Raw genomic sequence first — 11,208 nt, 5'->3', positions numbered from 1 at the left:
TCTATCTATCTATCTATCTTTAGCTTTCTATTGGTTTCTGCCTCTCTTTAGTACCTACCAACTCTCTCCAGGTCTCTCTGTACTATCTGCTGCTTTATGAGGGGTTCCCCTCAACTTTATCTTGATTTCTGTAGTGCCTCTATCTTCTAATTCTCTGTGGCATCCATAACCTCTTTTTGGGTCTCTGTCTCTATTTCTCTGGGTTTCTGTCTCTATGTAGTACTTACGATCTCTGTCTACATATATACTGCTTACTGGTTCTCTCTGTGTCTGTTTTTCTAGATCTCTGGGCCTCTCTTTATGTAGTCAGAAGCCATATGTGTCCATGTGCCTGTGTGTAGGTCTGTGTGGGTAGCTGTTTTGCTATGGATCTGTCCTTGCTTAGATGTCCATCTGTCTTTAGCCATATGTCAAAGATTATGTATGTATATATCCTGTGTATGTACTCCTTTTCTCTCCTCTTTAAGTGTCCCACCTGCCTCTCTGCCTCAGATCCTTGTCTTTTAGCATGGTAGGAATCACCTCTCCCCACTTCTATTTCCTGAATTTAACCCCCTACCCATCCCCTTGTCCTTCCATTCTTCCTCTCATCCAACAACCCCAGGGACTGGACTTGGGGGAACTATAAGTGCCAGTGGTAAAACCCTAGATCCCATCCTTCTCCCCTTTTCCCACTGCAGCGCCCCTCCCCCTTCCTCTACCAGCTCTGAGAAAACCAAAGGCCAGGCGTGCAGAGAATAGGGACTGTAAGAGGAGGCGGCATCCCCAGCACACACTGACTGCCCTGCCCCCTTCACATTTGGGGGTACAATTCCCTCATCTCTTTCATGCAATCCCGTATTTCCTTACCGCAAGTCCAGGGACAGCTGAAGAGCAGCAGCAGTAGCGGTGGGGGCAGGAGGCCGGCTCCAGCGGTCCCCATGGTACCCTGATCCCCAAACCCCTCTCCAGCACCCCAATCCCTCTCCTCCCAGGGGCTGAAGAGCCAGTCTTCTTTACTCAGCTTCTTGGCTATTCCACTAATTCTTCCCCTCCCAGGGGCTGAAGAGCTAGTCTTCTTGCTCTTCTTCTTGCCTATTCTGCTCCCGTCTACTACTGCTTCCTTTTAAGGAAAAAAAATCCAGTGCTCGACAGGAGGCGAAAGGCTGAGGTGGGTGTGTGTATGTGAAGAATATACGGGGAAGAGACTGGGAACCGAAGATTCCTGGCTTTCCTGCCTGCTTCAATGCCCGGGTCCTCTCTCGTGTCCGGACACCTCCGTCCTCTCTGTTCCTGTGGATGTGGGGGGGAGGAGAGAAAAAGGGGGCGCGGCTGCGGCTGCAGGGGGTGGGGCGAGGTGGGGGAGTGCTAAATCAGACCAGGCTTTCTGAGAGATCCGGGGACGCCTGGGTTCCACTCTTCCCCTGACGCCTGTTTTCGGCCTCGCTTAGATACCAGGTTGTTGGGGTACAGGGTGAAGACTGGAATTGCAGCTTGGAGTGGGAGGTGGAAAGAATGAAGGGTCGGGAGGGGTATCTAAAGGGCTCTAGGAGGGTCCTACGGGGAAAGAAGAGAGAGGGTCGTAGGGTCCTGGGGGAGGAAGATGCCGGGGGGGGGGGCAGCTCGAGAGCTGAGGCTAAGGGAGGGAGAAGCTGAGAAAGGTGTCGGAGCCCACGTCAGATCCTGGGGCCGGGCGAGGGGAGGGGCCTGGTGCGTGGGTATGTTGGGGGGAGAGCCGGGGTGGGATGGAGACCAGAGGACGGTGGGTGCACTGTATGAAGGCGAGCACCGAGTTGTGTTTTTCATTCCCCCACCCAACATCCCCACTCCCTGGTGAGAGAAAAAGGAAAGCTTCAATCCGGTCACATCTCTAATTAACGTCCCCCGCCCTCCAAGTCACCCTCCCAGTACATCTGGAATTTTAATCGCCTTCTTCCCGGTTCTGGAAGCCGCAACGCAGCTGCATTTCCTTCTGTCTGTTCCCCAAGACACCCCCGACTTTACACCCGGATTTACATTCCCCCCTCCCTTTCCTCAACCATCAACGGTGAATTTGCCTCCCACTACAGTTCTGCATCATTGGGAAATTGCTCTCTTGTCTACCCCACCCCCGCCCCCAGGAGTACTACACTGCCTTCCAAACAAGGGGTAGGAGATGGGGGTGGGTTTTCTCTCCTCGCCGCCAACCTATAAAATATCCCGCTCCCCCTCTCCTAGGGTCTAATGTCTAAGTGTCCCTTCTCGATTTTCTCAAGGATTCCTCTGGTCATGATCCTTCAAACTAGATGCAGTCTGAGGCGTGTCTTGTCCCACGCTCATACAGTGCTGCCCTTGCCCACCCTCTTCTCTGCCTTCAAGGATTGGCCCCACTGCTTCATAGCACACTTCCCGCGGTGGGTTTTAACGGGCGCTGGGGTGCAGGCCTCTTTCAGCACCACCGACCCAAGGACAGCGCTCGGCCTCAGCCCCGCCCCTCGGCTCCAGACTCGGGGGCTCCCCGGCTTTCAAAACTGATTGGCTGTGGCGGCCTCCACCTTCGCCTCTCGCCTGCAATTACTGGCGCTCAGGTGACGGTCCTGCGGGAAGCGGGGGCTGGAGTTGGGAGGGAGAAGAGTCACCTAGAGACAGACAGAGGTGGCTCTGCCTCTCGATGCTGATTTGATTGCCTCCCGCTGGTTGTCACCGCCGCCCTCGCCCCACCAATCTGTGGGTCTCTCCACTCCTTCCTACCTACTGGCTCCATGCCCCGCCCCTCCTTCCCCCTTTTCGCATTGCGGGGCGACCGGACTCCGACGCAGCCACCTCAGAGCCCAACTTGACACCTTGCCAAGGAGGGGAGTCCAGCTCTGCCAGAGACTTGCTTTACAAACCTTTAGGGGTCGCCCCTTCCCTGCCCCCAACCCCGGACACCAAAAGTTCCCCTGCCCCTCCCTTGCCTTGCACCCTTCCTTCTGTTCTTTCCCTTCCTGACGCAAGAGAATCCCTCAGATGCGGCTGACTCTGGGGTGGGCCTGAAGTGATGGGTGCGGGGGTGGGAAGAAGAAGAAGGTGACGTCAGGGTGAGTGGGAAAGGAGGGTGAGAGGAGAGGAGGGGAGAGAGAGAAGGGATAGAGCAGAGAAAAGGGGAGGGGAAAAGACAGGAGAGGCGAGGAGGTGGGGAGGGACAGAAGAGAGGAAAGGAAGGGTTGTGGAGGAAAGGCGGTAGCTGCTGCAGAGGATTAAGATCCATCTCAGGATCTGAGGGCTGCATGATGAGGTGGGGCAGGAACTGCTGATGGAGAAAGAGAGAAATTGAAAAGTGGAAGCAGAATCGTGGAGGCAGAAGCCCCAGAAAAAAGGGGCCACGAAGGAGAGGTGATGGGGAATGAGGAAGACAGCATGGATTAAGGTCCGAGGAAGTTGAAACCAAGGTTGCCAAAGAGAGAGCTGGTAGGGCAGGGTGAGAAGGAAAACAGATTTGGGGAATGCCTGGGGCCTTTTGACTAGACTCCCCACCCCATTTCACCATGCCCCCTTGGTCCCTACCCCTGGCCTGCCCAGCCCTCACTCTGATCCTTGGGGCCCTTACCTCCCTTTTCCTCTGGTACTGTTATCGACTGGGCTCCCAGGACACCCCAATCCCCAGGGCAGGGGGTGCTAGCAGAGGGGGTGTTGGAGTTGGCAGAGGTTCTGCGCCTGGAGCTCAACGCCCAGGGGTCACCAGGGAGCCTGGTGAAGGGCCTGGGGCAGAAGGCCTTGTGAGTCGGAGGCTTCGGGCCTATGCCCAGCGTTACTCCTGGGCTGGGATGGGGCGGGTGAGGCGGGCAGCTCAGGGCAGCAGCAGCCTTGGAGGAAGGCCAGGGATCCAACGCCCAGCTCTGCTCTTTTTGCCCGACCTTCCTTCTGCTCCATTTGTGCCCCGGGACGCTCAGCGACATGATGTGGAGCTCCTAGAGAATAGTTTCCCTGCCATTCTTCGGGATTTTGGAACTGTGAGCTGGGATTTCTCAGGGACATCTTCTCCACCTCGGGGATGGTCTCCTCCTTTGGCCCCTGGGTGCCATCAGTTCCTACTCTACAGGGCTGGTCGGTGCCAGCCAAACAATTGCCGACGCTGCCCAGGGGCATATCGGGCCCTTAGAGGGCTGAGAAGCTTTGTGAGTGCCAATTCTTTTGGCAATGCTGGCTTTTCTGTTCTTCTACCTGGAGCCAGACTTGAGGGGCGTTGTGGACCCACCAATGCTCGTGTTCGCTGCCACTTAGGTAAGTAGTGGATCAAGGATATTTAGGTTTAACCTGGGGTAAAATGGAAAAATATGGGTCTATTTGGGGAAGCAATGGGAATGTCTGAATTGGGTGGAAGAAAGGGGACTCGTCCTCTGACCTTTACCTGGGCCTTCTCCAACAGGCCTGAAGATTCCCCCTGGCTGCGAGTTAGTCGTCGGGGGTGAGCCCCAGTGCTGGTCTGAGGGACACTGTCTACTTGTGGATGATTCTTTCCTGCACACAGCAGCTCACAATGGTAACCAGAACACCAGAGCTCTGCAAAGAAGGGATTTGGGAGCCGAGAGGGTGATTGGTCAAAGCTGGAACTTGAGAACAAAACTGAATGATTTTAATCCTTTGCTTCCTTTTTGTCTCCAGGCTCTGCAGAAGATGGACCTCGTGTGGTCTTCATTGTTGACCTTTGGCATCCCAATGTAGCTGGGGCTGAGCGACAAGCTCTTGATTTTGTCTTTGCACCTGACCCATGAAGGGAAATTTGATGTCCCAATATCCCCCCCCCCAGAGAGGGCCCCTGATACATTGAATTTTGGCAGCTTGGTGTGACATGGTTTGCCTTTCACCTCTGGTGCTGCTATGGGAGTCATGACATGCAGAAGTGAGGAGGTGACATATCCAAGAACTGAAATACAAATTTACAATAGTCTTTAAATCCTGGCAGCATCCTTCCACAACACACAAGAGAGGAACACTCAAAGTTGGTTGAAGCTGGGTAGTTTTAGATGCAGTATAATGTAATGCAAAGAACACTACACTTGGAGAGAGAAAATTCAGTTTCTAGACTTTCTGCCACTACGCTTTGGCTGTTGGGCAAATCATTTCACCTCCTGGAATCTAGCTTATGTCTCTGAAATGACAGGGTTGAACTACATGACCTAGGTTCCTTTCAGCTCTACAAATAAGTGAAGCTTACCTTCATAGACACCCTGCATAGAACTTGCCCCACCTTCTCTCATCCATACCCAACAAAACAAGACCCAACCTGTCAAAGGTAAAATCCCTCTTCCAGGAAGCAAGTCTACCCTTGCAATTCAACTTTATTTCAATAATTTAATAGAAAATTAAAATAAATAATAAGAAACAAGTAGGTGAGGAGGCCAGGCTGGGAAGGCCACAGGCCACTTCAGTACCAATTTAAGAAGGGACAAGGGCCAGGGACAGAATTGTACGTGAAATGGCTGTAAAATGTACAGGGGCAAAGGAATAGGCTTGGAATGTAGCAGATAGTTAAGGTCATAAGAAAAACTTTGGCACATAACACATATAAAGAGGAAGTGAAAACAAGAGCATAACCAAAAATCTAAAACATGCACCTATAATGAATGCAAAGATAGGGGAATGTAAGAACTGGAGATAGGGAGAAGGTAGAGAGAGTGAAAGAACATCATATCCAAGCAGTTTGGAGGGGGTGAAGATAACAAACGTGACATTTTGGGAAGAATTGTAGTACGTGCCTTGGAATGTACCACGTTGTTGATGGGGTTGGAGGAATAAGGAGGATAAAAGGGGCTAAATGTACTGTACCATAAATCTGAAATGCTGAGTGGAGAAAGGAAACCCACGACTTGACCAGCAAAGCCGGGGCAGAAGTCATGGGAAAGGAGAGAATGGAAGGATTATGGCAGCGGTAACAATAAGAGGGGAGAACAAGTTCAAGGGCAGGGTGGGTGAAAGGTCAGTCCTTGAAGACAGCCTGCTGGCCATGGGGTCGCTCATCATGAGTAATGTGTCGTCTGACGTGGATCCTTCGGACTCGATGCTCTCGTCCATCTTCATCTTCTCCCCGCCCAGCCCCACCTCCTCCAGCAGCACCCCCAGTGGCCTCTAAGAGAGCAGGGTCAGGCCCCCGGGGTGTCTCATAGATCAGAATGTTCAATGTTTCTTCAAAGATCCTTGCCTCTGGGAATTCTACCTGTGAGGAGGTAGATGCCAAGGTTGACAACAGCTTGTACCATCTCTGAGCAGTTTTGGTCTCATCAAAAGCAGGGGAGGGAGAAGTGGGGAGAAAGAGAGAGAAGAGAGATTGAGAGAGAAAAGGAAGGGATGGAAAGAGGGAGGGAGGAAGAGAGAGGAGGGGAGAGAGGAGGGGGGAAGAGGGGGAGGGGGAGAAAGTGGCAGCTCCACCCCTAAAGCCACCTTGTTTTGAACACCAATAGTTTCCCCTTCCTAAGCACACAGATGCCCTTACATTGTTTCCTTAATAGCCAAGAGTGCTAAAGTAGACCTCTCCCACCCTTAAACCCCAGGTTCATCCCTAACCTTGGTTTGCTTCTTCTCAGTGGCATAGACAATGGAGGTACAGCAGACTTCAGCAATCTTTCGGCCCTGTCCATAAAAAGACCAGCAGCAGATCTCATCACCCAGTACATCTTTGAGAAAGAGCAGCCGCCCATGGAAGCGCAATGCCAGCTTGTCGAACAGCTCAATGTTCTTTAGTAGGTTGTCGTCTGACGTGCTAACGGTTTGGAGAGGTGGGGAGCAAAAGGCAGTAAGATTCCAGCACCCAAACCAAGTGATTTTAGCTCATCAAACCGAAGTTAGAGTTCTGGGTATTGGGAGTGGAAATAGAAAGGAGACAGGAACTTAGGGAATAAGGCTATGGCCTGTTAAAGAAGAGAACAGGGTTGAAAATCGAAGGGCTAGGCCAGTCCAGGGCTCTCCCTCACCTGGTGTAGGAATATTTGTTGTTACTTCGATTGTGCAGCAGCTTCACCACTGGCTGAGGGGGAAGAAAGAAAGGCCAGAAGGAGTCAAGCTGAGTCAAAAAAGCCAACCCTTCCCAAGGTGCTGGTGTCTCACCTTAGAGGTGCTAGCCAGAAGCTGCTGCTCTTCCCGTGGAGATGTCACCATGGGAATAAGGCAGAGTGGGGAAAGGCTCTCACTCTTTTGCTGGAGAAAGAGAAAGGAGGTTAGCGGCCACTTGACAGGGGAGAGGAGGTGGGAAGAATGGTAAGAACTGGGACTTGAGAATCAAGTATGAAACCCAGCCACCTCTACTTCTCTCTTCCCTATCATTCAGGGCCAGAACTCTTTTCACAGCCCCACAACTACCAAGAAACACAACAGTGGAGAAGGGGCTCCGGGAAGATAAACCAGAGCATGAGAAGCAATATAATGCAACGCAAAGGACACTGGGAATAATCCTGGTTCTGCTACTTGCTATCGTATGAACTAGTGCAAGTGATTTTACCTACCTCTCAGCATACTTCCTTATCTATGAAAGGAGGAAAATAATGAGCCTGACTATTGCACAAGACTATTTTGTATTATGCATGAACTTTTGTAGACGCTATAAAAATACAGACCGTCTCAAACTTAGTGCCATTTTAAGGGTTCTTAAGACAACACTAAGACATCTTGTATATTAGTACAGAATGAAAGGCAATATGGTATACTGGAAAAGAAAGACACCGGGAGTTAGGAGACCAGAGATCGTGACTCTGTCATGGCTCTGACACTAGATGTGTGATCAAGGGTACAATCACTTTACTTTTCTGAGCCTCAGTTTCATCAACTTTTACACTATTTCACAGGTTTCTTTTTCTTTTTTTGGGGGGGGTGTGAGTGTGTGATGCTTTGTAACCCTTAAAAGTAAAAGTATTATATAAATGTGAATTATTCTTGCCAGGGCTGGAAGGGACATTAGAGCTACTCTCATTTATTCATTTCACAAGAAACTGAGGTCCAGAGAGGTTAAAAAGCTAGCTAGTGTGTACATGGAGCCAGGATGGGAACATAGCGTTCCCAAAAGAGCAGCCCACAAGCCCCTGGGTTCCCTTGTTCACATATCACTCTCTGTAGTTTACTTTCTCACATCAATTCTACTCATTCCATCTTGGTTATTACTTCAGATAAAGTAAGATAGGAAGCAAATGAGGATTGAAATAGTGTGGGAGGGAAAGGGCTACAGGTAAAACAGTTTCCTTCTGTGTTCAAGGGGTCAACAAATAGATATAGGGAAAAAGGTGAAAGGGCACATGGTCTCACCTGTAGAGCCAACTGGCAATCCTCAGCTAGCCCCTGCACCAAGTAGTATCGTGCCTCACCCAACAGCTCACCCAGCTCCCGAGGGCCCTCTGGAAGAGGCACTGATCCATCCCGAAGGTAGTTCAGGATTGTCCCAAAATGCCGCCCACTCCGGTCGATCAGCACCCAACCTGGGGGGGGAGTCAGAGAGAGAAAGGAAGAAATTTTTCCTGTGACTTCTAATCATTTCCATACCTAATATAAATCCTTTCCTCAAAAAACTGTCCTACGATACAGGACATTTATCATTGTCCTAAGTGGAGACCATTAATACTTGAAGACTTGCTAATTCTTTGTTGATGATAATGATTCTTCCAAACTATTATCAGCTCCACAGACCTCACTTTTTGATCGAGGCTGGTATCTAACCTAAAAGGTTAAAACACCCATTCCCTACCCATGGGTAAAGTAATCACTGAGCTAAGCACAAATTCTTCCTACTTCAGCAAGATTTTGTGTCTACAATTACCCAAACTCCCCAGCTCTTAATATGTTCCTTCAATGTGTATCCTCCCCTTTTTCCTCTAGTGGGATCAGGTGCACAGCAAGGCCTACCACCCCCAACTCCTGGGCTTCTATAGGAACAAAGGCATAATCCTGTCCCTTGGCAGCATATGGAACAGCTGCTTTTATTCTTTATTCAATACTAATTTTCCCCTCCCCCACAACAGGGCTGTGGCATTCCTACTACTTTACTCTCCACCCCCAACAAATACATCACTAGCAGCTGTCTTCCCTTTCATTTTTGCTGTGTAGGGTTCACTCCTGCCTCTTGAGACAAGCAAGCATTACCAATGGTCCCTATACCACCCTGAGGTTGGGACCAAACATGCTTTTAATTCTGCATTCCTGCCAGAGGGTAGAACCCTACACAGTTGGCCATCTGTCTCTCCAGCAGTAATAATTTCCATGCCTAGCACATGTAACTCCTTCCCCCCAAAAGACTGCCCTCTACCTAGAGGGCATTGCACTAAAGGTATACCTTTAATACTTAAAGAAAAGCCTAGGTAATTTTTTGTTAATGATGATTCCTCCTTACTACAATCAGCTCCAAAGGTTGATAGAGATAACTTGCAAACCCCAAATACCTTTCCCATTTTTAATTTCTGACAGTGTTGAGGCTAGCCCCCAATCTCCATCCATCCATTCAATGGATATTTAAAGGACCAGAGGTTATTAGAGAAAGAAAATTTTGAGGTCATTTAGCCTAACATTATATAGATGAGGAAACTGAGGCCCCAAGGGGTTAAGGGACTACTTCCAACTCACACAGGTGAGGTGTAGAGCCTGGAATTGAACCCATTTCTTTTGACTGCTAAAGCGTTTGACTTTCCCGCTATGCCAAGCAGCTTTTTAGAGACCGGGCTGTGTGGGGCAGATACAAAGGAGGAACAAGACTCAGCCCCGGGAGGCCCCCCCAGGAGCTTTCAGACTCGCAGGACAGCCGCAGTCAGATCTGTCCCGAGGGTCCTGCCCGGCCCCGGCCCCAAGCCCGGGTACCTTCGGAGTCTGTGAGCACCTCCATGCGGCCACTGAACATAGCTTTGAGCATGGTGTCCTGTTTGGTCAGGGTCTGCAGCGTGGTGTAGTGGAGCGAGCCCCCCACGTTCAGCTTCACGTACTTGCTACTCGGACTCAGCGGCTTGAGATCGTAGGCGGCTCCCACGCCTGCGGCCCCGGGGGTGGGAGGTGTGGGCGCCAGCGCCGGGCCCGGGGGCTCGGGACCCCCAGGGGAGGGGGCGGCCGGGGATCCCGCGCCCGTGGCCTCGGCCGACATGCTGGCCACTTCCGCCCGAGGTGGTGGTCGAGGTGGCGGTCGAAGTGGCGGCGGCGGCGACGACGGCAGCAAAATCACTCCAGTCCAGGCCCCAGGCCGCCCCCTCCCCCGACCCCAGTCCTAGCCGCAACCTCTGACCCTGGGCCTCAGATCCCGCCCCTCTCCGCGAGCTCTTCAATTCCCCACCCCGCCTCCCCCCGCCCCTACCCCCTCCCCCTCCCTCCCGCCCACCCCGCTATCCCCCCGGCCCAACTCGGCTCTATTCGGCTCCCGGACCCCTCCGCCGCCGCCCCATCTCGGCAGCGCTGCCCGGAAGTTAGGCGCAGACCCAATCCACGCAAACGCACTGCCACTTCCCTAGGGGCAGAGGAGGAAGAAGAAAGGGAGGCATGCGCACTGGCGGCCGGAGCAGTTTGACTCTCGAGCGCCCCCCCCCAGGGCCCTTGGTATTCCCCGCACCTTGGGGGAGGAGGTCGCGTAGGGGCACAGGGACCATGGAGGAGGGACTGGTAGACTTTGTCTTTGCTTTCCCTAAGAACTTAATGTAGCGAAGCCCTGTTAAAAACAAAACAAAGCAATCAACAACAAAAACATCGTTGTAACCCCAGGCACACTTAAAAAAAATGCAAGCACATTTCTTAGATTGTATTTTATTCAAATAAAAAAATATTACATTTTATAACAACAAATTAATATAAATCTTAAACATAAGGTAACAAACTGAGATACTTGTTTTTTGATAAAAATCCTTGTCAAGTTTCATATTTATGACTTTTAAAATAATCATAATAATATTATTCATATGAGTGTAAGCTTCTTTGCAGTGCAATTTCCCAAAACTAGATGTCATTGAGATAACGGCTACTATTTGTTAATGGAGATGACAACTTTGTCTTTAAAACAGCCTCGTCAGTACCACATCACACCTATTAGATTGGCCAACATGACAAAACAAGTAAATGATAAATGTTGGAGAAGATGTGGGAAAATTGGAACACTAATGCATTGTGGGTAGAGTTGTGAAATGATCCAACCATTTTGGAGAGCAATTTGGAACTATGCCCAAAGAGCTATAAAAATGTGCATACCCTTTGACCCAGCAATAGCACTTCTAGGGCTATATCCCAAAGAGATCCTACAAATGGGAAAAGGACCCACCCACA

At 50.7% G+C, this 11,208-nt stretch overlaps 3 protein-coding genes across 5 annotated transcripts in view; 1 reads left to right on the top strand and 2 right to left on the bottom strand.

Moving 5' to 3' along the window:
• The window catches only part of SEZ6L2 (seizure related 6 homolog like 2), a 14,469-nt gene extending 13,200 nt beyond the window's left edge, over positions 1–1,269 (bottom strand). For all 3 annotated transcript variants that reach the window (XM_027863002.1, XM_027863005.1, XM_027863004.1), the window contains exon 1: positions 850–1,269. In XM_027863002.1, coding sequence (XP_027718803.1) covers positions 850–922 — 73 coding nt within the window. In that variant the 5' untranslated portion in view covers positions 923–1,269. The remainder of the gene's footprint in view (positions 1–849) is intronic.
• Positions 1,270–3,485: 2,216 nt separating this feature from the next.
• On the top strand, positions 3,486–4,803 carry ASPHD1 (aspartate beta-hydroxylase domain containing 1). Its single transcript, XM_027863296.1, has 3 exons — positions 3,486–4,221; positions 4,367–4,480; positions 4,603–4,803. The coding sequence occupies exons 1-3, from the start codon at positions 3,486–3,488 to the stop codon at positions 4,710–4,712; spliced, it is 960 nt and encodes a 319-aa protein (XP_027719097.1). The 3' UTR covers positions 4,713–4,803.
• Positions 4,804–5,261: 458 nt separating this feature from the next.
• Positions 5,262–10,177, bottom strand: KCTD13 (potassium channel tetramerization domain containing 13). Its single transcript, XM_027863249.1, has 6 exons — positions 9,769–10,177; positions 8,230–8,399; positions 7,042–7,131; positions 6,909–6,961; positions 6,502–6,697; positions 5,262–6,154 (listed from the first exon to the last, which is right to left on the bottom strand). The coding sequence occupies exons 1-6, from the start codon at positions 10,043–10,045 to the stop codon at positions 5,918–5,920; spliced, it is 1,023 nt and encodes a 340-aa protein (XP_027719050.1). The 5' UTR covers positions 10,046–10,177; the 3' UTR covers positions 5,262–5,917.
• Between the last annotated feature and the right edge of the window lie 1,031 nt (positions 10,178–11,208).

The sequence above is a fragment of the Vombatus ursinus genome, unplaced genomic scaffold, assembly GCF_900497805.2.
Source record: "Vombatus ursinus unplaced genomic scaffold, bare-nosed wombat genome assembly UNPS02014770.1, whole genome shotgun sequence".
Classification (NCBI taxonomy): domain Eukaryota; kingdom Metazoa; phylum Chordata; class Mammalia; order Diprotodontia; family Vombatidae; genus Vombatus; species Vombatus ursinus.
Note: the sequence above shows the minus strand (reverse complement) of the source record. Positions and strands in the feature narration are given on the sequence as shown.